This window comes from Idiotropiscis lumnitzeri, chromosome 1 (assembly GCF_059441095.1).
Source record: "Idiotropiscis lumnitzeri isolate Australia: NSW breed Sydney's pygmy pipehorse chromosome 1, RoL_Ilum_1.0, whole genome shotgun sequence".
Taxonomy (NCBI): domain Eukaryota; kingdom Metazoa; phylum Chordata; class Actinopteri; order Syngnathiformes; family Syngnathidae; genus Idiotropiscis; species Idiotropiscis lumnitzeri.
This window is the reverse complement of record NC_142391.1, coordinates 37,136,509-37,164,364: the sequence shown is the minus strand read 5'-3', so window position 1 is coordinate 37,164,364 and position 27,856 is coordinate 37,136,509. Positions and strand designations below refer to the sequence as shown.

At 40.5% G+C, this 27,856-nt stretch overlaps 3 protein-coding genes across 6 annotated transcripts; 2 read left to right on the top strand and 1 right to left on the bottom strand.

Annotated features, from left to right (window-relative positions):
• Window positions 1-155: 155 nt before the first annotated feature.
• kdm2ba (lysine (K)-specific demethylase 2Ba) lies at window positions 156-12,991 on the top strand. 2 transcript variants are annotated; one of them, XM_088299199.1, is made up of 10 exons: window positions 156-322; window positions 3,884-4,108; window positions 4,350-4,493; window positions 7,162-7,248; window positions 7,499-7,777; window positions 7,951-8,762; window positions 8,851-9,014; window positions 9,110-9,271; window positions 9,531-9,749; window positions 11,743-12,991. In XM_088299199.1, exons 1-10 carry the CDS (start codon window positions 269-271, stop codon window positions 11,922-11,924), a joined length of 2,328 nt encoding a protein of 775 aa, XP_088155325.1. In that variant the 5' UTR covers window positions 156-268; the 3' UTR covers window positions 11,925-12,991. The 2 variants fall into 2 exon arrangements, with proteins under 2 accessions (XP_088155325.1, XP_088155317.1); XM_088299191.1 differs by having other exon boundaries at window positions 7,162-7,250; window positions 7,492-7,777.
• Window positions 12,992-13,383: 392 nt separating this feature from the next.
• Window positions 13,384-21,878, bottom strand: rnf34a (ring finger protein 34a). 2 transcript variants are annotated; one of them, XM_088299221.1, is made up of 8 exons: window positions 21,700-21,878; window positions 21,003-21,221; window positions 19,775-20,209; window positions 16,656-16,718; window positions 16,300-16,501; window positions 15,337-15,366; window positions 15,145-15,186; window positions 13,384-14,601 (listed from the first exon to the last, which is right to left on the bottom strand). In XM_088299221.1, the coding sequence occupies exons 1-8, from the start codon at window positions 21,703-21,705 to the stop codon at window positions 14,414-14,416; spliced, it is 1,185 nt and encodes a 394-aa protein (XP_088155347.1). In that variant the 5' UTR covers window positions 21,706-21,878; the 3' UTR covers window positions 13,384-14,413. The 2 variants fall into 2 exon arrangements, with proteins under 2 accessions (XP_088155347.1, XP_088155337.1); XM_088299211.1 differs by lacking the exon at window positions 15,145-15,186 and having other exon boundaries at window positions 21,700-21,842.
• A 1,193-nt stretch (window positions 21,879-23,071) lies between these two features.
• On the top strand, window positions 23,072-27,728 carry c1h5orf34 (chromosome 1 C5orf34 homolog). Of its 2 annotated transcripts, none has more exons than XM_088305919.1 (11): window positions 23,072-23,438; window positions 23,538-23,627; window positions 23,700-24,062; window positions 25,652-25,914; window positions 26,010-26,105; window positions 26,547-26,673; window positions 26,775-26,866; window positions 26,958-27,024; window positions 27,089-27,186; window positions 27,272-27,318; window positions 27,440-27,728. In XM_088305919.1, the coding sequence occupies exons 1-11, from the start codon at window positions 23,154-23,156 to the stop codon at window positions 27,610-27,612; spliced, it is 1,701 nt and encodes a 566-aa protein (XP_088162045.1). In that variant the 5' UTR covers window positions 23,072-23,153; the 3' UTR covers window positions 27,613-27,728. The 2 variants fall into 2 exon arrangements, with proteins under 2 accessions (XP_088162045.1, XP_088162055.1); XM_088305929.1 differs by having other exon boundaries at window positions 23,291-23,438; window positions 23,538-23,616.
• The last annotated feature ends 128 nt before the right edge of the window (window positions 27,729-27,856 follow it).

The following is a 27,856-nucleotide window of genomic DNA, read 5'->3' as shown; positions in this document are numbered from 1 at the left end:
ATAGAACACGTGTCATTGTGTACTAAAAGACGTGTTAATTTTCATTTAATTTAATGTTTTTAAGTGGTCTTTTTCTTAAAGATGGAGTGAGTCTTCCTATTTCCTACGTTTTGCTTATGTATTGAACTCAACCTTGTGCACTCGGCCAGCTGGCTGCTGGTCCGTGTGATAGGAAGGAGGAGGGGCAGGGGGAGTGCGCTGTGTTCTCTCGAGTCTTGTTCAGCCATGTTAGATTTTCCTGCTTTTCACCAACGATGAGCGCGGAGCCATGGCCTTGTCATTGAGTGGAGACGATGAGGAATATGATTCAGAGTCCGAACAGGTAAGAGCTGACGAATTAACCGAACTATAACCCGAGAACATATCGATATGTGATTTTAATGTACATTTAAACATGAGATTAAGAGTATTGTTAACAGAGCTGTGCCCCCTCACCACCCCCCATTACCTGAGCACACTGTTGTATCCACAAGCTTTACTACGCCGTCCTGGCGAATTGAATACACGATTTGAGGACAAATATGCTGTCGAAACCTTTATTTAAAGATTATATGTATTTGTAGGCGCAGTATCCAGCATTAACATTGCTTTTTAGTTCAACGAACTCGTTCTGTCGATCACGCTATAAACTCCAAGCGTCAAAACACAGTGTCCTCTCTGGTCACCGTCTATCTGCTGCCACAACTGACCCATTTTGTACTGTCCACATCTGAAAGCAACCGCATAAGTTTCACTCGGTGGTGACATTTTGACTCACGTGACTGGAATCACAACTGCTTGCTACTAATATTTCTTGGCTTTTGTAAACAATTGGCTTGCCGCGTTCTCCACCCGCAAAGGCATGCATTTTACCCACTTCCTTAAGTTACACTGTCTTTAAGAAGGCTCCAGGCCAAATGTTCTCAAAGCAGGGGCCGTGGAAGGGGGATGGGGCGAGGGAACAATGAAGTGTGTCTCCTTCTATTGCATGGAGAACACTGGTCCAAATAGAACCAAGTGACCCCCTTGGCTGTCCGAACAAGTTGTAACGCTGCAGCTTCTTTTAGACTGCATGGCACAAGGCTGCTGAGGCATTACTGCAAGTGTGTACTGTCGTGTGAGGACAAACCTGTTTTGAAAATGTGGCAAAAGTCTGCCTCTATGGCGTTTATTGACTTTTCTTCCTCAACGTTGAAGCAGGTGAAATGCGTTTTTTGTGGTTTACGTAATGCGATAAAATTCTTTAAAGACACGGGTTTGCTTATTCTCAGATTCCATACTACACGTTGTTGTGTTAATGAATGAATCTACAGGTTTGCGTTTGCTAAGATAAACTGTTTTCAGCACAAACTGTACGCCCACAACATATGGGCAGATTTCAGTTCCGTCTGATTGAACAGTTATTACTAGGTGATATAATGCTGTAATGCTATTACATCATAGCCACATCATAAAGTGTTTGGACTAAGAAAAGCAATAGTTTGGACTCCTAATAACAAACACCGATAAAAATAATGCACTTTTTTGCAAGTGTAGTTTGGTAAGTTTCCCAATGTTTATGTGAATGCAATTCTACCTTTTCCCAATAACGTATTATTTCGCCTTCTCTGCTGTGTTTTATTTTACCACAGTGTGAACTGATGTAGACATGAAGAATATTGCTGCCGAACTATTGTAACGACAGCTAATTCTTGCGTAGAGGTTGAAAATCTCTTTAATATGACAATCTTGATACAATAAATCAGTAGAAATGTCACAATGACAGCCATGGAGAACCTTACTGATTAAATGGTGTCAGGTGAACTGAGATTACTGGTTTATGCAGTGAATATACAATAGACAGAAAAGTCTTCACCCCCTATCATGAAGTCAACAATAATAATAATTATATTAATGCAAATTGCGGAGTTTGTTTTTATATCTTATTTATTGTAATGCACAAAAGTGCCCAGCCCAATGGCAGAGTAATCATTACAATGCTGTTCAATATTATTGCAGAAAAACATTACCCATGATAGTAACCAGTGTTGAGTCATGTGTTGCATTATTTAATGAGTCTAACATGCCATTTGAACATAACAAAGCGTCTGAAACTATTTTAATGATTCACTCCAGTGCGCCACCACACCCACTATAACCTCACCCTCATTGATAAACATAAAATTGAATTAAAAATACCTTCTTGACTGTTTTTATACAAATATATCATAAGCAAGCTGTTATTGGGTGGCTTATTTATTAACCTTTTAAAAATCACAGATGTACACAAATGTCTATCATATACAAAAATGCTCCTGAGGCCAAATATGATTTGCTTTTGTTCAACAGGAAGGAACGTGTTGTCACTTAATAATCAGCGCAGCATAAATGGTCTGGGTTAACGAATGTCTTTGTTCCAGTCAACTGTGAAGCGGCTTTGCTCTTGTTTTAAAGTTCCAGCGAAACACAATGCTTGGTTGTCTTTAACTTGGAATGTCTTGACAGTCAGCAAACAAGACACCTTTTGGATTAAATCCGGTTTCCCAGTCTTGGGAAACTGACACGCATTTGTCTATAGAAAAAACACATGTACGACTAACCTGCTGAAGCAGTTTAACGTCTCATTTTTCCACAAGATCCTTTAATAAATTCCACTGAGTGACAAATAGTAATTAGTAAAGGGCAGTTGTATGGAAGACTAGATGGTTTTCCTGGTTTGTGTATGTCATTTATTTCAAAGAGCTGTAATTACTTTATTAACAGGTGCACAACAATTAAATGCCTCACGTGAAACACACATCTCTGCAATATCATTTTTCATGCATCGCTGCAGTGCTTAAGAATCATATCCACCAGTAGAAAGGCGAGCGTGTTGCCTAGGTAACGTCTCCAGTCGGAAAAGGAGTCCGTGTAATGGCCTGTGATTTGTCTTTTTTTTCCCCCTTAGTGATTTCCCATCTTTCCATAGCAACCAGATGGGTATTAAAAGAGATGATAGAAATCCACATGGAAATGATAGTTGACTGGTTTATGTCACATTTTTGTTAGAGCTGTACTTCTTTTCTTTCTTTTTTATTCAGATTTGTTTTGCCGAGTCACTCAATCTGTATGTAATTCATTCTGCTTGGATGACAATTGCAGGCTCCTCTGTTGACTCATTCATGAGTTAAAATATTGAATAATCCTAACAATCATATTGTGTGATTGTGATTTTGCTGTGAAATTTAAGTGTGTCCCGATCTGATATTTGTATCATATATTGGTTCGGTATGAGACAAAAAACATTATCGGATTTAAAAATATGCGTGTGCGCGGGTATGTACAAAAGTCACTGATGTAAATAATTCTGTGAGTGATTTGTTCTTTGAAGCATTAATATTAAATATACAGTTAAACACTCCTATGTGCAGTCCCACTGTAATGTTCCTCACAGAATCTTAAAAATAGGCAAATTTACATAAAATGTTAAGGGAGTGGATTTCTGCAAGTTGGCAGCTTTAGCAACTTTCGCGCTCGTACAACCAAATAAAAAATTTGGGTCCACCAGTTTACAAATAGTACAGAAACTGTCTAGGGCCCTGCTTTGATTTATTTTGCATTTATTTTATTTAAGTGCAGAACATTCTCATGTTAGAAGTTGAATTTATGTAATCCTAATGTTTGGTATAAATCAGTTATATTTTCTCATACCTAACTTTGCTGACTATTATTTGCTTTAATCGTGTAAGTCTTTTCGAACAATTCATACTAAAAAATAAATTCCAGCATGAATCATTCCCGCGTATCAGACGATCTCAGTATCAAACATTACTCTAGGCCGCAGTATCGGAAGTGAAAAAAGTTTTCTCGGGACACCCCTAGTTAAATTAGAATGTAGTATTTTCCAGATGCATTTATAATTCCACATTTTTTATTATTCTTGCAGCAGCGTGCAGCCAATCGTCCGAAGCCCAAGATGGCAACACCTTCGACTGTTAAACTACCATCCAGTCGTAGCTCGTCAGGAGCCAGACGGAGAAGAACGCGTTGCAGAAAGTGTGAGGCATGCATGCGGACCGAGTGTGGGGAGTGCCACTTTTGCAAGGACATGAAGAAGTTTGGTGGTCCAGGCCGTATGAAACAGTCCTGCATTATGAGACAGTGTATAGCGGTGAGTCAGCTGTGTTTTTTTTTTTCTTCATTCAAATCGCAAAGATAATACTGGATGGGGTAGGAGTCAATTTTATTTGGTACCATCACCACATACCTCACCTCCATTAATAAGTCACAAAGAAATGGGTGCAAATACTACACTCAAAACATTCAACGTTCTGAATGACAAATCACAAAGTCTTAATTTCATAATAATATAATATAATATAATATTTTCTGCTCTGTCTTTTCCATTGCAGCCTGTTTTGCCCCACACAGCAGTATGTGTGGTGTGTAAGGAGGCGGGGAAGGAGGATACACTTGAGGAAGAGGAAGACAAATTCAACTTCATGTTAATGGAATGTTCTATCTGCAATGAAATTGTCCATCCCAACTGCCTCAAGGTACTGAGAAGCACCCTGTGAACGCACACTCCCACTCAGTCAAATCACTCGTTTGGTGATTCACGAGTTAAGTCTTATGCCAGGAATGCCAGGTCATCATAAACCCGTAGGAGTTAGTGACTCAGTGGTTTTGACGGAAGGTGCTTTTATATCAACACTCTTGATATCACATCACTCTCTGATGTCTTGTGAGTGTGACATCATCAAATGCCCCAACACTCAAGAGAAACAATGCTCTGCAGTCTGTAACAAAGTTGCAATGGGTTGTGAAAATGTTGCAACACAATATTACTATTAATAATAATAATAATACATGGGCGGCACGGTGGGTGACTGGTTAGCACGATGGCCTCACGGTGGGAGACAGCATCGGGCGTGGGTTCGATCCCGGCTCCGGCCATCCTGTGTGGAGTTTGCATGTTCTCCCCGTGCTTGCGTGGGTTTCCTCCGGGTACTTCGGTTTCTTCCCACATTCCCAAAACATGCATGGCAGGCCGATTGAACACTCTAAATTGCCCCTAGGTATGAGTCTGGCGCGGATGCTTGTTCATCTCTGTGTTCCCTGCAATTGGCTGGCATCCAGTTCAGGGTGTCCCCCGCCTCCTGCCCGAAGATAGCTGGGATAGGCTCCAGCACCCCCCGCGGCCCTAGTGAGGAGAAGCGGTACAGAAGATGGATGGATGGATAATAATACATTTTATTTCAAGGCACCTTTCTGTCACTCAAGGTCACCAACACACAAATTCATAAAATAAATAAAACTAGCTGGAAAAAGACGGAGAGCTGTTAAAATAAATGACCAAAGATTGCAATTACAGAAATTGGTGAGAGTTATAATGAATAGGCATCTTTAAACAGATGTGTTTTGAGTTCAGTCAAGAACTGAGCAAATTAAATAATGTTCCAGAGGCGAGGAGCTAATGGCTCAATGCTCTGCTGCTCATTGTGGTTAGACGGGTAGATGGGACAGACAAGTGTAATGATGAGCAGGATCTGCCAGTCGGGTGGAGAAGTTATGGATGGCCTTGAATGCCAACACGAGGACTTTGAAAGGGATACGTCACACTATGGGCAGCCAGTGAGGCTGCTGGAGAGCAGGAATATTGGGTGCATAGAGGGGGTTCTGGTGATGATGCAAGCAGCTCATTTGTGGACTAGTTGTAATATATGGAGGGCTTCGTGCAGGCCAAAAGGAAAGGAGTTACAGTAATCCGGATGTGAAATGACAAAGCTGTTGACAAAAATGGTAGCAGAGTGAGGGGAGGGAGACGATTAATGTTGCGTCAGTGGAAATAGGCTGATTGGGTCATGTTATTGATGTGTGAGTCAAATGATGATGTGCTGTCAAGAATGTCACCCAGACTCCTAACCTGAGGAGAGGCTGTGCGAGAGTTGTTGTCAATAGTAAGAGAAACGCTGCCTGTTTTGGATGGTGTAAGGAGAACCTCTTTTTTTTCACTATTTAGTTTAAGGAAGTTTCGAGTCAACCAGGATTTAATTTCAGCAATGCAAGCAGTGTGGGTAATTGATGTGTCAGTGGCTGAGGGCCTTGTGGAGTGGTAGAGTATCATCTTGGGCTGCCACAGACGGTTATTTGGGTAGTCGGCTAATCACCAACGTTAGTCACGATTAGTCAGATAATCATCATATGTAAATTGTGGCATGTTGCGCCAGTTAGAAGTTGCTCTTATATGACCATAATTAATTTACAGAGTGAATTCTTTGAAGGTATGTTACCATTCATAAGATGCTACAACGTTCAACTTTGAAGCTAGTACCAGAATTTCTGGGATATTTATTAATGATGGTGCACTTTAAATTGAAGGCAATACCCGTGGCCTTAAAAATTTTTAGTAATTATAATTTTTAGTGCATTTTAAAACTGAACCAAAACTATACATTATGCAGAGTTGCACTAATACTACACAATTATCTAGGAATATAAAAATAAATACTAGAAAACAAATCACGCTTCCTGGGCAACCAAGCCTTTTTTTCCAAATGTAAGAGGTGAAATCAGAGTGCGATAGTAAATTAGGAAAATGCACTGTGCTCAAGCAAACTAAAATAAACACTACCATTGTTTTTTTTTTTTTTTTTTTTTTATTTTGTTTTTATTTAACCTTTATGCAAAACATTTAGCTTTTCTTCATTAGTATGTATAATTTAATAGCAGTAAAATGTTATACAAAAGCAATGCACATGGTACAAACAACAAATCATTATGTGAATAATATTAGGAAGAACATACTTTTTTTGCAGCGTAATGTAGCATATTCGAACAAACTTACTTATGCTTTTTATTTTTATGTGATGCCAATGAGGGCTTGTGGCAAATATGTTCTAATGCTTTGAGTACTGGTCTTTCCCAGTTCTCGAACGCATCAGTCCGTTTGCGAGGGAGAGCATGTGAGAGCTTTCTCCATCAATGTCGAACACGGACATAAGCACTCTTGTGGTTGTTAATAAATGTGAGTTCGCTGACTAATGCCTCCTTAATCCATTGTAGACGCGACAATATTTTAGCATACCACAAAAGAACATCATGTTAGTGTGAGTGTTACAAAGTTACATCAAACACACACCGTAGGTTGTAACAAAGGCACCAGCCACAACGCACTAACTTTCTTTCATTTTCATGTTGCTGTTTTTCTTACTGACCAATTAGGTGAGTGATGCTTCTGGCGTAGTGAACGACGAGCTCCCAAACTGCTGGGAATGTCCTAAGTGCAACCATGCTGGAAAGAGTGGAAAAGTGAGTACAAAGATGTTGGAAGGAGGCTTTATATTAGGACACAGGTGTCAGAATGAATTTTTACTGAAAAATAGTTCAACAATCACAAAGAGCATTTGATTTGAATATTTTTGCAGTTGTGCTTATAGTAACATAATACACCTGTCTTTACTGTTTAATGGTTATAACCATATAGCTCTTGAATGTATGAGGAGCAATAGGCTAAAGGTATAAAGTTGTCTCGCACGTTTCGCCCCTTTTGGTATTAAAGCAAAAAAGGGGTCCAGGGTTCAAGTACGCCTCCAACCTCCCAGGCTCTCTGCTGAGGGAACAGAAGCCTATGAAGGAGGAGGGGGAAATGTCTTCTTCAGTCAAGAGAAGACCTGACAGAGACGAGACACCCAGGCATCGACCTGAGGAGGCTCTTCACCGGCAGCTGCCCCTGTTGTCCCCTAGCGGTGTTCCTCGACCCCGGCTTGAGGATAAGTTGAGGAAGAAGAGGAAGCTTTTTGATGAAGAGGAAGAAGATGATTTCAGAGGAAGGAAGCAGGTTGGTGTTAAGAGTCCCTTCATCCCATATAGGGAATGTTGTGCCTTGCTACTGTAAGTGCCGACAAAACAGAGTAATGTAGCCATAGTTCCTTCAGTAGCTAATCAATCACAGATGTAATGTGAATAAAATTTCACTTGTTCTGCCAAAGTAAATTCTTTTTTATCTTGTAGGAAAGGTCAGAAGACCCTTGTTTTTCAAAAATCCTACAACAAATTAAGATGGAAGAGGAAGATGCATACGAGGACGATGATGAAGATGGAAAGGAACTTCTTTACCGGGGTTATGTTGAGCGAAATGGGCGTTTGGGTGGTGCTGAGGACCTGGCAGATGACAGAGACTATAAAAACGATCTTTTGAATACTTCCCTCAAAATGCCTGTTGTGGACAGCGACCACTCCCACTGCAGCTCTCCACAAGCCGGCCCAAGTAGCGAAGGCGGGAGCGAGACCCAGGAAAAAGGCCCTCGACCCAAAATTCGACGCAAACGGCGTTTACCTAACCGGGAGCTGAGCAGAGAGCTGAGCAAAGCACTGAACCAAGAGATTCAGAAGACCGAAGACTGCCTGGCCAATGAGAACCGCCAGCCACTGAAGGTGGAGCCAGAGTCTGAAAATGAGGAGCCCAAGCGGTTGTTCCGCAACAGCAATGACATAGGCGAGCAGAGGCCCCACCTTAAGACCAAGGAGATGAATGGCACCCCTTGGGAACTTCGCCATTTTTACCCAAGTCAGATCACTCCGCTGGGCTTCAACAGGAGCACGCCAACCACGCGACCGGTACCGCCGCGCTCTCCACCCAAGTGTGTCCAAATGGAGCGCCACGTCATTCGGCCTCCGCCAATAAGCCCACCTCCCGATAGACTGCCACTGAAAGACGGCAAAATGCATGTGGTCCAGCGTGAGGTCTGGATGAAGATATTCAATCACCTCACACATCAGGAGCTTTGCTGCTGCATGAGAGTGTCCAAGACTTGGAACAGATGGTAAATGTAACAACACACCGCTACATATAGTAACTGGTGCATGTTGAAGCCAGGATCCAGACGACAGCTCTGTGTTTCTGATGTTCAGGTGCTGCGATAAAAGGCTCTGGACAAAGATCGATCTGAACCGCTGCACGTCCATCACGCCACTCATGCTGAGTGGGATCATTCGGCGACAACCACTCTCCCTGGACCTCAGCTGGACCAACATTTCCAAGAAACAATTAAGCTGGTTGATTAACAGATTGCCAGGTACTTTATCACCGGGTGTTGCTGTCATGTTAATAGCGGGCCATTTTCTTCTCGCTTTTAGTCTCTGTGTGCTAAAGTGCTGCTGTGTCTGTTAGGTCTTCGGGTGTTAAAGTTGTCAGGGTGTTCGTGGGCTGCTGTGTCTGCACTCTGCACCTCCAGTTGCCCTCTACTGCGAACACTGGATGTCCAGTGGGTGGAGGGGCTCAAGGACGCACAGATGAGGGATCTCCTGTCACCTCCCACAGACAACAGGCCAGGTAACTTTCTAAGTGGACTAAAATCACTTACGAGGTTGTGATTGGATTATTATTCAGTGTCATCAGTTTTATCAGAACTGCTATTGTGCATGCGTGTGTGCAGTGAAAGCTGCAGCATATAAAATACATAGCTCCCCCTGTTGAGGTGGCTATACGGTCACCTCACAAAACATTGTGTCATCGGCTTAAATGTGTAGTAAATGGTCACCACCAAATGGAAAATACTAAACTATTTTTAAATGTAATTTTATGTGTGCAGGTCAGCTGGATAACCGCTGCAAATTGCGAAATGTGGAGGATCTGCGACTGGCAGGCCTGGACATCACCGACACATCTCTTCGCCTCATCATTCGCCAGATGCCTCTGCTTTCCCGGCTGGACTTGAGCTACTGTAATCACGTCAACGACCAGTCAGTCAACCTGCTGACTGCAGCGGGGACCACCACTCGAGACTCACTTACAGAAATCAACCTGTCAGGTTAGGACAGCAGCCAAGGGTGTTTGTCTGGGTTGTTAGCTAACTAGTTAGATGACTAGCTGGACCACACCTGTCAGTGAATGAACTTTCAGTCGCACAGGGCAGTACAATGTAGTCAGTGTTGCCATTGTTATAAGAGCAAGGTTTGGTGACCAATCCTCAGTTAACTCATTCACTGCCATTGACGGATATAGACGTCAAAAACTGCATTCTTTTCACCCGGCCTACTAGTGAATGAGTTAAGGTAATTTTGTTTGAAAGATTCAGCCACCATATGGCAATGCATTTACATTGCACAGTGAAAGACGCTTCAAACACACAAATGAGCTTTATTAGAATATTCAAAAGTGAAACACATTCCACAGATTCACTTTACACTTCGCATGCAAGTGCAGATGCTTTTCAGAATGCCAATTCCTGCCTCATTTTTTATAATACAAATCATTTTTTTGTGTTGTTCTAATGTATTGAGGTGGTTAATTTGGGATTTTCATTAACTAAGCTATAATCATCCAAATTAGAAAAAACATCTTGGAGAGAGACTATTGTTATTATAAGAATAACAAAAAAAAAGTATTGAAAAAGTGCACGACACATTATGTTGCAATTCTACACGGCAAAGGTAGTTGTGTGCCAGAGTTCAGCATGGTGATGGCTCTTGGGAAGAACCTGTTTTTCAGTCTTTGTCTTTGTTTTGATGCACCTGTAGCGCCTGCCAGAGGGCAATTAGGTCAAAGAGTTATAGATGGATAGATGGAATCTATATCTATATATAGATGATGAGTTTCTCTTTTTGAATTGAACTAATACAATAAGGTAGGGCTGGGCAATGGGAACCAAAAAGTCATGTGCGATATTTGGCATAACAAAGCTGAGTCATTGACAATCCTTCAGGTTCAATAGCAGCTTTTGTGGCAACTCAGCCAGTGGTGGGTCAGACACATTAACATTAACCGTACATGATCAGACAATGCCAGGGGAGGTAGGTGACTAGTGACCATTCTTATGTAGAGTCACGGTTTCACATCAAAACAAAAACTATCTCCCAACATTAACTGAACAGCATATTAGCAAACAAAAAAACAAAACAAGGAAAAAAGAAATACAATTAACACAAAACATTTATCTCTCATGCCATTCATACCCCAAGTGTTGCAAAGCATTCTGGGAGTGCCTCAGCCAATCAGATGGCTGGTTAGAAAGATGTCGTGAGTGGTGTTCTTGGGGCAGCGTGTGTTTTTTTATTTTTATTTGTTTTTTTAGGGTCTGTTGCGTAAAAGTTAATTTAACCCGTGATGTTTCTTGCTTGCACTAACATTGATAAGACAAACTACGACATCGTAGACAGTAGCCCTTTTATCCGGAAATCCCCTGCACGTACATACCGGTCTGTTATCAACTGACTGTGTCAAACTGTGACCAATGGGAGTGCTCACACCCGTCAATTCTGCAGCGCTTTGTAGTCTCATACTTTACCAACAAAGGGTACTAATACGCACTGTAAAAAGCCCCAGGTTAGTCAGGTGGGGTGCTCAAGAAAAAGACTAGCGTACAGAGCGATGGAACTCGGTCCATATTCGTTTCGTTTGGGCTTTTAGGTGCGCCTTATGGTCATGAAAATATGATATATGTCAGAATCTGTGCATTTAAATGAGCTACTTCTGGTTAAAAGACATGTCTGGCTTTGATATGCGCCATCTTGTATTGAAAGTGTCATTCGGCTTCTACAGCCTTTTGTACTCACACAGAATGCATAAACAATATTAAACACAAAAGCAGATTAAGGCAAAGTTAATAGTAATAGACTAATAAGTGAATCAAACCAACATGTCATTTATGAATACATAACCTAATTGTGTGAATGGATTTGAACGGGAAACAATGATTTAGTTTGTGTAGTTCATCAAGATTAGTAGAAATCTTCCTGTCAAATATCAGATTTGCCTTTCCTGAATACCAATTCACTTATTAGCGTTCTTTCTTCCCCATCTAGTTTGTAACCGGGTCACAGATCATTCCCTGAACTTTTTCAAGCGTTGTGGGAGCATCTGCCAGATTGACCTCCGCTTCTGCAAGCAGGTGACCAAGGCGGGCTGCGAGAGGTTCCTCGCCGAAATGTCTGTGAGCGTCCCGTTTCGACTGAAGGAGGATAAATTGCTGCAGAAGACGAGCTAGTTCACAATATTCAATAATCAAAATTTGCACTTACTGGGATGTCTTTCTTTTTATACTGGGCCTTCAGTTGATTTCTGAAACAGTCACCAAGGAATCAGCAGACTGAGGAGGTGGACCAGAACAAGACAGAAGGAACTAGCATGCGTTTGTGTTGAGATTGTGTATATATATGTATGTGTACGTGCGTATGCGTGCGTGTGTACGGGCGCGTATGTATATGTGCTCACACATACATACTTATACGTACAAAGTGCTTGTAACTGACTTATTTCGTTCCTTAAATATTTGAAAGCAGTATTTTTATACAAACACGAGTTTACAGTATGTCCACTCTTGCTGGGGAGCTAATTTTCTGAGTAGGCAATCCAGTGCGTCAGCCCAGCCTAGTGCCATTTTCCAAGTTCTCGTCCTTACTGGGGCCCAAACATTTTTGACATGGAGACGTTTAAAAATTAAATATATCATACATGTGCATACTTACACAAAATATTAAGTAATGGTATAGTTCCTCGCCATCTAGGATGTATTTCAATAATGGAGGTAAAAAAAATTTCACACTCCTGCCTCATTTTGTCTTTAGTTTTTTTTTTCTACACAGTGTGAGTTGTGGTTTATTGAATTCCCTGACATTTAAGCATTTATTTATTTTTTACTACAGCTTGTATTTATTTGTGTGCTTAGCAACTAGTCTCTGGCATAGCTATCTGACAGAGCTAGGTCAAATGACATTTGCAAATATTTTATACAAAGTTGTTGAGTTAATAGTGGATCTGGTTTAACAGTCAAGCCATTCGCAGGAAGCTGACAAACACATTTAGCACTGATTTCACTAATGCAATGAAAGCTACATATCTGGTTCTGCACACCAGTTCAAATGATCAATTCATCTACATTACCTGTGTAAATAACATGTTTAGATAACTCCATTCAGTCGGTGTTGTGTGTACAGTTTTTGGGATGTATTGTGCTGTGATTAACTTGCTATTGCCTCAGGTGAATGTGATGTTTATATTTGTAAATTCAAAAGCTCAGTGCGAATATGCATTAAAAGACTTCCATTTATATCATCAAGTTCTCTATTCTCTGCCATCGGGTTTCCATGTAATAGTTTGCATTTATGAGCATGTCTCACTCAGGTTGCATATAAATATGTCTCTTGATAGACTTTGTTAAAAAAAAAAACAATCCCAAAGAAAACATTTCACACAATACTTGCCCTCCAAATGAAGTGTCTCCTGCTCTTATGCAGTCCCTGAAGGAAAGGTCTTAACTATAATAGAAGCAATCTTGACCTTTGTGCAGGTAAGGAATAGCATCAGAGATGGATATGATATAGTACAGGTTTGCAATTGAGGAGCATAGGGAATACAAATAAATGTGGAAAATATTGCAGGAGCGTCTGAATATGTGAGAGGGCCAAACCAGATTAACTTCACACAAAAACAATCCCAATCCAAAAGACATTTAAAATATTTTACTTTACACAAGTTAAATGGGGAAAAATATATACGCATCTCATATGCAATAATTTACGCAAATGTGCATTAGCAAGTCATTTATTTACTGTACCTATACCCATTAACATGTACGTAATTACTTAGTTCAGTTCATTGATTCTACTTGAGAAATAAAAAAATAAGTCTTTATTTCACAGTAAACAACCCAAAAAAACAAAACAAATTAACATTCATTTACATCCACAGTTTGACTAGAAATTGTTAAGACGGTAAGATGACTAGCACCGATTATTGTCTCAAGTGCTGAGACAGAGGTGACGGCAAAGACCAACGATTGCTGTAATGACAGACCTTAGGTAAGAATCTCAGGATGAATCCATTTTGATAAAACCGTGTACTACAAAACATTAAAAAGAAAATCCTCATTGTCCATCACCAGCAACTACTGTTTTCTTTCTAATCAACTTACTCGACTGGCATCATCTGGTTAGTGGCTTACATGACAAAGTATTTAAAAATTCCTAAACATCATCTCAGCCCCCTGTTTTTAAAATGGATGGTGAGCACATCTGCCAGCTAAATACCCACAAACTCACCCAATGAGTGGAAGATATGTCATGAGTGAGGAGCATCAAGCCTCACCTGTTATTTGGCACTATTTGCGTACCATCTTGTCAGGGTGTACATGCATCCTTGGTGTTACTAGGTTATGTAGTCACTTGCAGCAGTTAGATAAGGAGGTGCTCTGTCTACACAAGACTGGCTACACTGAACTGCGGGAGAGGAGTGCATCCAGTTTCAACATTCTTTTAGTTGCAAAACAGACAGAAAGAGATATGTTAACATCAGGAATGTTTCTTACTGGAAAAACAAAAACACATTTCCAAATGTGCAAATAAATCCAGGTGAAAACGGGCCAATGCAAACTTGAACCGTGAACAAAAGGGGGATTGAGAGGATGTGATCGCCTTGGTTGGTTGAAGGTATCGGCCGAGCTGCTGTGTTGAAGCTGAAGCAAGTGTTCATGTTATATTAGGACTTGAAGACGTGCACGGCCCTCACAACGTACTGCCTGCAGATGGGGCACTCGCTCATTCTTTTGCCGCACTTGGTGCAGGTCACCATGTGGCCGCACTCCAGCAGAACGCAATCAATCACAGCGTCCATGCAAATCCTGCACAGGTTCTCGTCGAGGAACATCGGAGGACCTCTCTCACCATCTACAAACAAAACAAACCCCCAAAAACGATTTGAAATTTAAATAATTGGTTTTTGGGGAGTTGGGAGTCGTAATTTGGTTGGTGCTAACAAAATGGAAACGACAACAATACAGAAACAACACATTACAAAGATGGAGATAACAGTATTTGCTGCTGGTTATGTTAAAAGAATGCCGTTGGAGTTCCAACCCTCACCGATTTAAGTACACCAGTGCAGCAATGACTATAGACAATTAATAGAAATAGATTGTATTACATGATTAGTTTTGCAAAAGCTAACAGGATGACTTGCGTTGGACTGTGGGTTCAATGTGGTACGACCATCAAAAAGGACAATTTAAAATGTCTCAATTTGCCAAAACAACAATATGCTTCACTCGAGTAAACCAAAGACTGCCACAGTAAATTGCATTCGTCCTGAAGGAACTACATGCAGGAATTTCACAAAAAGGGATGGCGTGAGAATGCAGTGGGTATGATAATGACGAACACAACAGATGTGGCTTATAAGATGATAAGAGCACATTGAGGAGACTACCTTACCTCCAATGGCCCCATTGCAGATAGGAGGGGGAAAGGCCACCACTTAAGTGTGGAAGAATTAAAGTAAGAGAAATTTGAGCATCATTTTGAAAAACACCTGTACCAGGTGAACAGGTTTTAACCATACCAGTACAGTGTGTGTGGTCAGAAGCAAAGTGTGCATCGAAAGGACACAACACATACAGTGCTTACCTTTGGTTACAGTACTGCTCACGTTTTCCACTGCAAAAAAGAAATAAAGGAAATGAATCACCACCTGTATCGACCACCTGTAGAAGAGCAACAGTCAGTGACAGCATAAAAACTACAAACAAATAAACTGCCAAAACAAATCATCAATAAAGCCTGGAGTATTGAGGAAGAACAGAGTAACAGAAAAAATGTAAATATTTGATTGCACATTTCTAGAGTTTTAAGTTATTTAATTTTATTTTTGTCACACTGTTTATTGTGTTCGTAAAGTATTTGCTTGACATTTTATTATTTAATACTCAGTTGGTATACATTTGAAGTGAAATTTTAAACAAGCAAGTTTACTGATTGTTCTTGTTCTTACAAATATTACTTTCACACATTGCTGTTGCAGATTTTTTTAAAGGCAAAAAATAATAACCCTCATGTCTCTTTGCCTGGACAGGCAGTCCGGGAATTAAAACTAGTCGCACATAATTTTTCAATACATTCTTGGGTTTGTTTTGCTTTTTTGGGAGCGCCAACCGTGGTTTTTCGAGGAATATACAGATTGGAGTCTTAGCCATGTTTTTTGGAAGGAAAAAGATGGCATCAATTATAAGCAGAGTTTTGCCATTCGCGGGCCGGCGTTACCTATCTCCTGTTAATATTGGGGGTCCACTGTATAGTTTTAAGTTGCAATATCACCATTCCCAATTAGATGTCGAACATCGCTTAGTTGCGCTTGCATCAGGTCGAGCGGTATACCACAACATAGAGTATGCCAAATGTTTTTTGGGCGGATTTTAAAGGGTCTGAAGGAAAAATGTACCTGAATAACATTAGCATTTTCAGTGAGTTGATTTTTGTGGAAAAAAAAAAAAAAAAAAAAGGAGAGTTATGTATTGGGTTACATTCTCAAGCTATTACAGCGCATGCTTGGTGATAATGAGATTTATTCTGAGTAACCAAACAAATACCCACATGATTTCCTGTTCTCCTCTGTTTCTCTGTAGAGTCTGCTGACCCGCTCCACCAGCTCCCACTTCTCACAGCACCCTGAATAGTTGACAAAGTTCCTGGCCAGGATCTCTTTCAACTGCCTGACAGAGAGGCCCTCGATGTCACTCACGCTGGCGATGTCTGAGAGAGACGCTCGGAGCAGACGCTGCGTCTGAGGGCTTGTCTAAAGCAGTCAAACAGTAATATTCCTTATCTTCAGTATTCACATCAAACCAGCCTGCTCTTGCGATGTGTTGCAAGAGAAAATGCCTTCATTCTCAGAAACGTGGAACTGCACTAAACTGGACAGGCCCACAAAAGATCAGCACTGGGATTACCTCAGGTGTGTGTTCACTGGGATCCAAGTTGAGGAGTGACACTGATGTGGCATCGCCTATGTCCTGCATCACAACAAAAAGACAACATTTCTTTACGACATGCAAAGGAGAGACAGCCTACCGACGAGCTGGATTAGTCTCAGTTCCTAGCCAGGACTTGATACCTTGAGTACAATAGCTCACTCCCTCCTTTTATAGAAAGCCTTAGTGATCCCAAAGCAGTTCACATATTTATAGTGGCTCCTTTCAGCTCAGAGTTTCTTATCACCCATCACCCCTTTTTACCTGGCTCACATTGGGGGGAACAATAAGGTTGGAAATTCAATTTGTTACTTGTGTACAAATACTTAACAGGGGTTTGTTTGCGCAACATCCAGGCTCCAGTCATGACATTTTGACATGAAATTTTAATTTCCACTCCTTCAAAAAATTTAGGTTTTTTTTCCATTTGTATTGAAAGTTAATTTAAATGAAATTTGCCATGTGCATGCTATTTTGGTTGTGACTACACAACAAATATCAATAACACTTTGCTGAGAGTTGTCTTAGACAAGTTAAACTTTTGAACAAATCTAGATGCAGTTTCAGGGAATCCCCTGCCACAAAGTGGAAGTCATAGAAGTACGTGAACACGCATGCACGCACGCGCACACGCGTTATTCTTTGAAATTTGATGCTTTGCCGTGCTGTAAATTACGCACGATGTCGGTCCATTAATTCTGCTAGCACTGAGAGCACACATCATTGTGCGTTTGTAGTCCTACATTGTAAAATTAGCTTTATTTTTTTGCCATTTTTTTTGTACTGGTAGGCATAAATATGGTATATTTAATAAATCATAAAATACAAGTGAATTCACAGTAATATTGAATCAAGATGGGGTGTATTCCAAGAGGACGTGGCATGTTGATCAAACAAACAGAAATTCTAAGACACCACACTGTTTTCAAAAGTCACACCGACTTCTTGCAAATCCTTTATCATCTGAGATAACAGACAGCTTCGAAGTGCCTGTAACAAAGAACACTCGTCGACACAGACGTGAATTTAATTTGTTTTGTGAGAACAAAACTGGTCTTGGGTTTGGAGTTTCTTTTTTTCAGGCAAAAAATTAAAAAAAAAAAGTTTTTTTTTCCAGTGAAGAGGGAAATCTCTTACCTTGCTGACAGTTTGAGCTGTCACTTCAGCTTTTGTCTGAGTTGTTGTACAATGGAAAAAAAAACAGCTGAGCAGGTCGGGAAACCTTCAATATAAAGCTTCCTGATCCGATCAAAATTGTGCTCCATTACCCCCGACAACATTGAAGATGATGGTGTCCCAGGTATGTGGGAGAACGTAAACCCCGTCGTCCATGTTGATTGGGCCTGTTTCCAAGTCTTATTTCTTAACTTTATTGGTTATTGATGTGATGATTTTCCCCATCGCCCAGTCCATAATAAGATTATTTCCTCTGCAGTGGTCTGTTATTACTGATTTCTTGTTTCCATTATCATTGGTTTTGTTTTGTTTTGTGTTCTAATTTCCCACTAATTTATATGACAAAATATGGGAAACGCTTTGTTACAGCTCCAGCTGTTATGAAATGCGCAAAATAAATAAAGTTGTATTGTATCTCAAATTTTTGTGTTTGTGTTCTAACATCCTCTGGTTTCTTTGTCGCATTCTGTTTGGTGCTCTTTTTTACGGATTGTGAATGTATGTCCAGTTTCCCCAAAGTATGTTTTATGACAGGATTTGCATGGAATTTCAGAAATTATGTTGCATTTCCTGTCCGGTGTTGTACGGTCTTTCAGGTGCACATGTTTGAGTTTTTGCTGTGGTTTTACTGCTGTGTGTATTTGATGCGTCCTCATGATACGTTGTATGGGTTCTGTTAATCCTCTGACAAATAGATGAGTTATTATTTTTGGTCATGATAGTTTCTGTTTTCGCTTTCCTGTCTTTTTTCTTCTGTTCATTTTGCCTGGCTTGTTGTTTTCCATTGTTGATGGCTCATTTGGGGAATTGGCAGCGGGTGAGAGCCTGTTGTATGTGGTTTTCCTCCTCCTGTCTGTCTTTACTGCCTATTATAATGCTGGTTAATTTTGATCGGGTCTGAGAACCTTATTTTGAAGGTTTGCCAACACAATCAACTATTTTTCTAGACGCGTCACACGGAAGTGTGACAGATTTGACAAAGGCTAAAGTGACAGCTGAAACTTTCAGCAAGGTAAAACATTTCTCTATTCACTGGAAAAAAAAATGTCTGGGGAGAAAAAAACAAAACAAACGATGAGAACATGAACGTGATAACGCATAGTAACTGGTCAATTTAAGCGCCCTACTCTTATATTTTGTCCACTCAAAAACTGTTGGCCTGCATGTGAACAATGCACTCAGTGCCGAGGCATTTTGCCGAAAAAGTCGATAGAGGCAAAGATAAATCTCTATATTGATATCGTTGGACCCAACATGGCCGTACCAATGTGTTGAAAATGTTTCCACATATTTTTTTTTAATCTTTATTTCTTATTGTGTGTAATGCACAAAAGTGCCCAGCCCACAAGGACTTAGAAGACCCAAACATGAACAGTAAGCAGCCATTCCCAAATATAGGAAAAATAAGAGTTGCATCCAGGCACATAATAAAAACTGAGCCAAATAAAATGGCTTATGCTTAAACAGATACTCGAGTCTTTCTTCCTCTGACATTGCAACAAATATGCATCTGAAAGTTTACAAAATAATTGCCTCCAATAATCATGATATAGGGGACAATAAAATAAAAAATGCATTTCATTTTCAAGATCGTTTAACTGACATAAACAGCAAAATTGTTCCGCCTCTGGGGTGGAGTTAAAACGACCAATTTCCACTGTCCCTAAAAGTGAAATATATCAATATAGAAGTGTATAATAATCTCTTATGGGTTTTTCCAAGTTAAATTAATTACTACAAATCAAGCCACATGTGTAAAATTAATGAAGCCTTCCTTTAACTGATGTGTGGACTATAGAATCCCCTAAATACAATTCCCTATACACTATAGTGATTAGGGAATGAGTGAATGATTTGAAATAGAGCCTTTGTGTTTCAGTTGTCAATTGTGAAGAAATGAATAAGCAGATTCATGCACTGACCTGGTTGCTGTCAGAACTATCACTCCTGCTGAGAGGTTCCTCCTGAGAGGCAGCGAGTTGGGACAGCTCTGAGGCAGACTGTGTGGTAGAAGGTGGTGGAGTATACATGGAACGTGAGTGGAAACTACTAGTGTCAGGCTCCTCCTCCTGCTCCTCTTCTTCCTCTTCCTCCTCCTCCTCTTCCTCTTCCTCCTCCTCCTCACTGCCTTGGTGACAAAGCACCAGGTCCACCAGGTCTTCTTTTTCCCTGCATGTGTCGGTGGGGACATTATGGAGCAACAAGTACTGTCGCAGGTCCCGGACTCTTAGACGCATAAGCCGTGGCCGATGGAAGGCTGTTGCCTTCAGCAAATGGCACGTGGCACATATGCGCACATTCTCCAGAGGCACAGAACACAGAGAACAGAAGCTCTTCTTGCAGTCGCTGCAAATGTGCTGAGGCGAAAATAGAGCAGAGAAAAAAGATGTGGAAATTAGACATGCAAAGCATTTAATGGCGTTTACAAGTTGGTGCCAAAAAAGACTGCATTAGATCCAACAGAAAAATTAACAAAAATCAAAGTGATATTTAATGAGCCCCTCAGAAACAGAACACCTGCTCAAGCGCTTCATGCACAGAAACAGCAGGTTGCATGTTTTTTTTTAAAGTGACAAAGATCAAAAACTTATACATGCATGGATTGGGATTCCAATGGCACTCCGAGCAAGACAAGCTCGAGGTCTTGACAGAACGAGACCCTCTGCCATACGTGATGAACAGGAGCACCAACTTGGGGTGAGGGGGTGGGGCACATTTCAGCATCTGTTTCAAGAATCAGCTGGGACCAGACTGGGCTTCTAATTAAAACAAATCTATCCGCTTTCGGGTGTAAATGAAACGGACTTAAGCCCATTAAACCCCTGCTCTAAAAAAAATATATAAAATAACGGAATTGTGAGCATTATGATTTACTCTTATTAACACCTGCGGCATTAAGACTGATACAACTAGTACAAGCATTATAAATTATTCTGCTCAAGACCCAAGACCAAAAATAATTTAACAAATAAAATCTAATTGCATATTATAACAATTTCCCCTCCACGTATTCTAACGAACAGTCATTTGTTTCACAAGGCACTTAAAATGGAGTTGTACATTAAAGTTTTAACAAAAAGAATATCCAGAACAAAAACTTGAAACTTAACTTCTTCAATGACTTCTGAAATATTGTCTCTTGTCACCTACCTTCCTCCTGAAGACCGAGAACGCCAGACCACAGGACTTGCACACGAGGCTGGGAGTCCCTGAGCTAGTGGGAGGGTATGTAGAGTACCCTGCACTCGGAGCGAACCTGAAGGGTCCAGCACCCGCCCCAAAGCCTGGCTGCTGACCTCTGACGGCTCCAGTACCCATAACTTCATTCAGCAGACCACAGCATGAAGCCCACACGGACGAAGCTCCTGCCTGATATTGAAAGAATCACTTTCAGTTCAGCATGACTTCTACTTTCTTTCATTTATTTTCTCAAATTCAAGGCGAAAACAGTATTGTGTCCCTGTGACTATGCGAAAAAAATCAGTGACCGTGAAATCAATGATTTCTTCACATATCCATAAGGTTGATTTGAAATCATGAGTGCTCACTGAAAGAACAGAGGAAGAAATATTAAGTGCTAGTACTTGGCCTCGCGAGCAAAGCATCGTCATTTAAATATTGACATTTGCATGTAAAACGAGGCGTTTCCGACAGTGAGAAGACACCCTTTCGTGTCACCGAGAGGATTATCCTGTATTCAACACTACATTCGCACAGGTTAACATTGGGATAAGGTTGCAAACGATGCGAGAAGCTCGGGTTACATTGCTAATGTTAGCTGGATGCTAGCAACCATCAAAGCAGGAAACAAAGCTGAGAATGAAACGAGAGTTCAGTGAAAAGGCACCTTCATTGCAGCTCCGGTATGCCTACTGAGAGTGGGCAGGTTGACAGTGTATTCATTGCAAGGTGGACGTCTGTTGGTAAAGTGCTGAAGTGTCCAACGGCGTCTTGGTGTGATTACGCTGCAGAGCGAGCGTTCAGGAGTCTTCTTCTGTTTCGATACGTTGCCACAGACACAACAAGACAGGTCTTTATCGCCTCCAACTGGGGAGGTTGAAATGGAGCTTTTTCTGTATGATACGTAGGCGCGTCCGCCATATTTGCTGTGGCAAATCTTTAATGGAATTAGTCCAGGGCCACTTGAAACACATAATCATGTGGGTGAGGGCAATGATATCCCTGCACTGAGGTCAATATATTCTAAACAGTTCAATGTATTGAGAAGGAAAAAACTTTCATTATGTTACGACTAGTGATAGACTGATTATCGGGCGGGCCGATTATCAATATTTAGCATTTTCATTCAAGCTGGTTTATTTTGGCTCGCTGCAGCACACTTCTTTCTCTCAGCTGAGCTTGTCGTCATGCCTGCAGAAGCAGATTGGCCAGCCTACAGCACCATCTGATTGATCCCTTGTGCTGTGGGTAGCAGCCAATCAGTAGTAAGATGCCTGTTTGCTTTTTCACCTTGAGTCACATGCACTACAACAGCCTTTGCCAAAATTTTAGTAAATTTCAGTCTACTACAACTCACAACTAAAAGAAAACTATTTGCTATAGTAAACTTTATAGAGATGTTTGCTTTCATTGAACTATATTATACATGCCTGGGAGCTCTGTGCACTTTTTGTTAGACTTTTAAAATTAAGTTTTCTTTTTTCTAAGATCTAAGAAAGCTTTAACATGTTGGAAATCACTAAAGTTGTTTAATAAACATGTGCTCGATGGCTTTTAAACTAAGTAAAGTTTTGGAGTTTTTTATTTTTTTTAAATTTTGACACAATTTCCCCATTTTTTTCAAACAATGAATATTGGCTTGAAATATCGGTTATCGGCCTCCATGACCACTCATCGCTATCGGCCCTGAAAAAAAGCATATCAGACTATCACTATTTATGACAAAGAAAAAACAGCGTATGCAGTCAACTGTTATAGAAAACATGGGTGATTTATCCGCTTTTAAATATATATATATATATATATATATATATATATATATATTTATATGTATATATATGGTTTTTTTTCAAAGATTTTCACTTTTCGCAGGCTAGTGGTCCCACCCTCGCCCACCCTCGACAAATAGTCCACTGCAAACATTTGGCGTGGACTATATTTTCACTTTTAGAGGGAGCATTTAATCACCACGCAGATCCGCCAATGTGTAACATGCAACTGCCATAATGCCAAACAAAAGTACACTTTAACTTTAACAACTTCAGGAACGTTTATAAGGTTTATGTTATTCCATTTTTTTGCGGGTCAAACGTAACGTGAGCGACTGGGCGTCCGTTACTGATGACGTCACTTGCCGCTTCTGTTTTGAGTTTGTGCGCGCGCCTGCGGCTGCTTGGTTTAGGTCCCGATAGTATTATGATGGAAGCTCACTGCTTCCTTGTGAGTTCAATGATAATGTATGAGGACGAGTCCGTCGATTGTCGCTATGACAATGGGGCGCAGTTACTACTTTCGCCGTGTGGCAGCGAGTTCATTCTGGTGAGCGGATCAGTACCCTCTGAACATCCACTTCAAACTCCCGTGAGACTTCGACAGAGGACGCGATTCACCACCAGCACTTATAAAGTACTGTATAGTAAGACTAAATAAATACCACGCCCATTTAACTGTTGTGGATAGTTTACTGTATTGGTCGTTAAAACTGTGTCATTCTTCTCAACCCAGGAGTTGATAATCGATGCCCTGACATTCAGGAATAAGTATGCCAGTCGACCATATCTGCCAGAGGAACTCAGCATTCCTGGTAATAAACAGGTACCAATTGGTTTGGTGTCTTCTCATACATTGTATGAATTCAATCCAGTCCAACACATTTTCCCCTCACAGTCTTTGTTTAGCATTGGCTTGGAAGTGCAGTGGCCGACATGGTCCTCCTGTGAGGCAGAGTTTTTACCTGGAGGGGAGACCATCATCAAATCAGAGGACAAAAGCACTCTTCTGATACTGTCACCCTCGGGTGAAGAGTTCTTTGTGGAGTATGCAAGCCCGTTCAGCCGACCTCTCCTTCATCAACCGCAAGATTTGAACGGAGACCCTGAAAGCCTCTCAGACACTCAACAGCAGCCTCCAAGCAGCTTGACCTGTTTGACTGCGGAATTCCGGCAGAGCCCCAGTGATGACTTTCAAGAGGTTCATAAGGAGGAAGGGAAAAGGTCATGTTCTCCTCGAATAATCACTGATGAGAACAAGGTAAGGCTTATTACCTCTGTTTGCTAAGATTTTTGTTTTCATCAGATACAATATCGGATATCGGTTTGATATCAGCCTCCCCCAAAATAAAACATTATTTGATTATATTTGTTCACTTTCCAAATCTCCGGAAACAGACAGTACTCTAGACTGCAATATCAGTATCGTATCGAAGGTGAAAAAGTTTTATTGGGACACAGCTATTGCAAAACCTCGCGTCAGTGGTCTTCAAACATCCAGGAAATTTGGGAATAGGAAGGTATCCTTCATTCCGTTTATGGGAGAAGCCATTTTCAAAACCACCCTAATAGCATAATTGCCCAGTTTATTTCTTAATGTTTTCATAAAAGAAGACAAATCTCAACACATTCACTTGACAAGAGTCCATATTTACTTGATTCAACATTTGCTGATTACCACCACCTGGATGTCTGAGAATCTGCACAGACATGAAGAAAAAACAAGATTTTTAGCAAGCATAATTGGTGTTTTTTTGGAGGTGGGGTTGATATTGCAACAGCAATTGTGCTATTAGGCTAACAATATGATTAATGTCATGCATTTGCACTATATTCATGAACAGAAGTTGTTGACATGTCAAATATTGTTATCTGATCCACTTTGAATTCAACTTGAAGAGCGCATTTAATGTATGCTTATACAGTTTAACCTTGAAATGAAACACTTCAAAGGAAAAAAGTTATTTTTTTCTGGAAAAATACACCTCAGAAGTCAAACACATTACAATCTGTCATCCGGCGTTACGTCGCACTAGACGCCAGCAAGGTGGGACTTGAGTTCTGCTGTGTTTTCCTTTTGATGTCAACAAGGAAGGGGACTTACTGCAACACAAGAATGTGTCTAGCTGATCAGTAAAATAGGAAAAATACAATTAAGTACTTTATTCATGACAGCAATAAATAGGTCGCTCCGCAAGGACCTTCCTGATCTCTACACCACATATCTTGTCAGGCGTCTTCAAAGAATCAGTATGGTTAGGCTTCTTTATTTGAGATCTATTTATTTATTTATTTTTTATTACACAGTGGTTAACTTCTCTTTAAACATAAGCTACACACTGTACAGTTAATAGTTCATGTGACTTTTTCAGCCTTGAAGAGATCAATCCACATTACTAGTATTTGCTTTACTATTAATTTCTAAGGGAGGTTTTGTTTTGAAACTGCATTGTACATGAAAAAATATCACTCGGACCCAACTACTTCAATGCGGCTTATTGAAAATGCCATTTCCTTGGGCCCTTGTCACCAACTCTTCGAACTGTCTCCACCTTTCTCCTATTTATTGCTCGCCTGCTTGGAAGTCAACCAGCATACAAGAATGTTTATCTGTGAAGTCTTCTCTATGTTTTGTTTCCTAAAGCCAAATGAAATTATGAAGCAGATCAAAGTGTAAGCTCCTTTTCCCTTTAAAAATTCCACATTTGTATCCATTCACACCATTTCACAATTACTACTGTAAATATTGAAGACTCAGAGTTAGTCTGCACTTGTCAGTTTTCCTGTTCTTTGTTATATTTCAGTGCAGCATTAACGATGTATGTTTTTTGACTGGGCTTGTCTTTTCAGCCAGCGGAGAAGTACAAGTCGATCACACTTGTCCAGCATCACTCCTGTCATGCAGTTGCACCACATTGGCGCTACCCTCTTTCCTTGGCTCGCCGTCACTGGACATCTCATCATGTCTCCAATCCTTCCGATGAGGGAGAAGAGCGAACTAAACATTCAGAGGCTGACCAAATTCTGAATACATCAGACTTAAAGATTGAAGCACGAGCGTTTCTCATCCCTCAAGCCCTGCCTCTCATCTGCCCATCCCCTCACTTTCACAGGTTCATTGCAAAGATCACTTGAATTTGAGATATTTGCCACTCTCTTCTATTACCGTTATCTTTTCTATTACATCTTATTTAAGTTTGCTTTAAAGGTGGACGTTTCACGACCCAGTCCCCCAAAAACAACCAGATCACGACCTTCCGACAGAACTGATGAAAGTCATGTGGGAGCAAGGGGTGACGTACAGGTGTGCAGAAAATCAATGTTTGTGGTGGACGCTAACCAAACTATTCAGTTATTGTTCCATTTCATGTAAATCTTTTCCTATCCTGGCAAAATGGTACTCTTTGGCTTTGAATTCCAATTCGACATTTTCAAGTTCTATTTTATCAAGCTCTTTAAAGTGTAGTTGACTAGCAATAACTAACTAGACTATCTGCTTTCATACAAATTAGACTCATCACTTAAAATGTAGCATTTGTTCATGAATACTGTTTGGCCACAAACTCTCAGTAATAATTTTAAAGGGCCAATCATCCTTATACATGACATTCATACTATTAATTGCCACAAAATATATTATTGGAATGGAAACAGCAACTCAACCTTTGGATTTTAACTTCATTTGTCGGAGAATTTCAAAAACATTGTCTCAGCAATGACAAGCGCTCAAATGTCTCTTCTGTAGGATATTGGACCAAGATGTCCCAGTCGTAGAAGTTTCTCCAGGGGATGGGTCTGTCATCCGATCGAATGGAGCCCTGAGCATGTACTTTATTCATTATAAGCCTGAGTGCCGATCAGTGCAGGCAAACGTCAGTGTTTCATCTTTTTATCCATCTTAAATGTCCATTATTTGCTTGAAATTGAATTTCTGCCTTGATGCTTGAACCTAATTCATAATCCATCACCTCAGGTTAAAGAGATAACATATCATGTGAATGGCCTTCCACCTGACTTACCTGGACAGGTGTACTCTGTTTGCTCTGTTGTGAGTTGTGCAAGCAGGTAAGATGCTTTAGCCCAGTGAACCAGTTCACTTGTGTCTACTCTACGTATATCTCACCAAGAATACCATTCCCGTGTTTTTTTTTTAAAGACTTCTCGCCAGATACAATGAGGTCAAAAAACTGAGGCTCCCTGCTACACCTAGCTGCTTGCTACAGGTGGCGATTGATTTTTACATGGATATGATATACATAGACTGAATGCATTTTTCTTTGTTTACAGCAAAATATATTCTTCAAACCAACAATGGTTGAGGGAAACCTGCCCAGTCCTTCACTTAAGGGACTCCATGAGAGTGATTGTGGGACAGTTGAAAGTCGGTGAGTTTTTTTTTTTTAATTATGTACTTTAGTTCCTGAATTTGCTTGATGCTTTGTTTATATTTCTTCTTTAAACAAATCTCAGGTCAGATCTGGTTGCAGCTGAGCTTGCAAAGATTCAGCGATTCATCTGTATCCTTCTGCATTTCAATGATAATTACTTACATAAACATCACGATCATATGTAATATCAGCTACCTTGGCTTCAATTTTTACATGAGGTAAAATATGGTCTTTAACATTTTGTGCTCAGTTGATTTAGAAAACAGTAACACTTTAAGGAGGAAGAAAGGATGTGCACAAAATAGTTTGCCTGGAATCGCTCATGAGACAGTGAGTCAAGGCAGCATTGCAGAAGCTCTTCTGAAGACGTCCAAAGCCATACAGGATGTTGATGCGTTCATAACGTCGGCCAAGCAGACTTGAAGAGGGATGGCATAGTTTGATTGCTGGGAATTCCATTTGTTTTGGTGTGTGTGTGTGTGTGCGCGTGTGTATGGCTCAAATAAATACAATAAAGTAACATATATGTATTTGTATGATGGCATGTGTGGACTTGCCCCTCATACCAGAATTGTGTTTTTGTATCGAGCAGACATTCACAGAGCTCCCAATGACATGGTTTCCAAACATTTTCACTTGAGACAGGGGTTCATTTGAATCTCATACA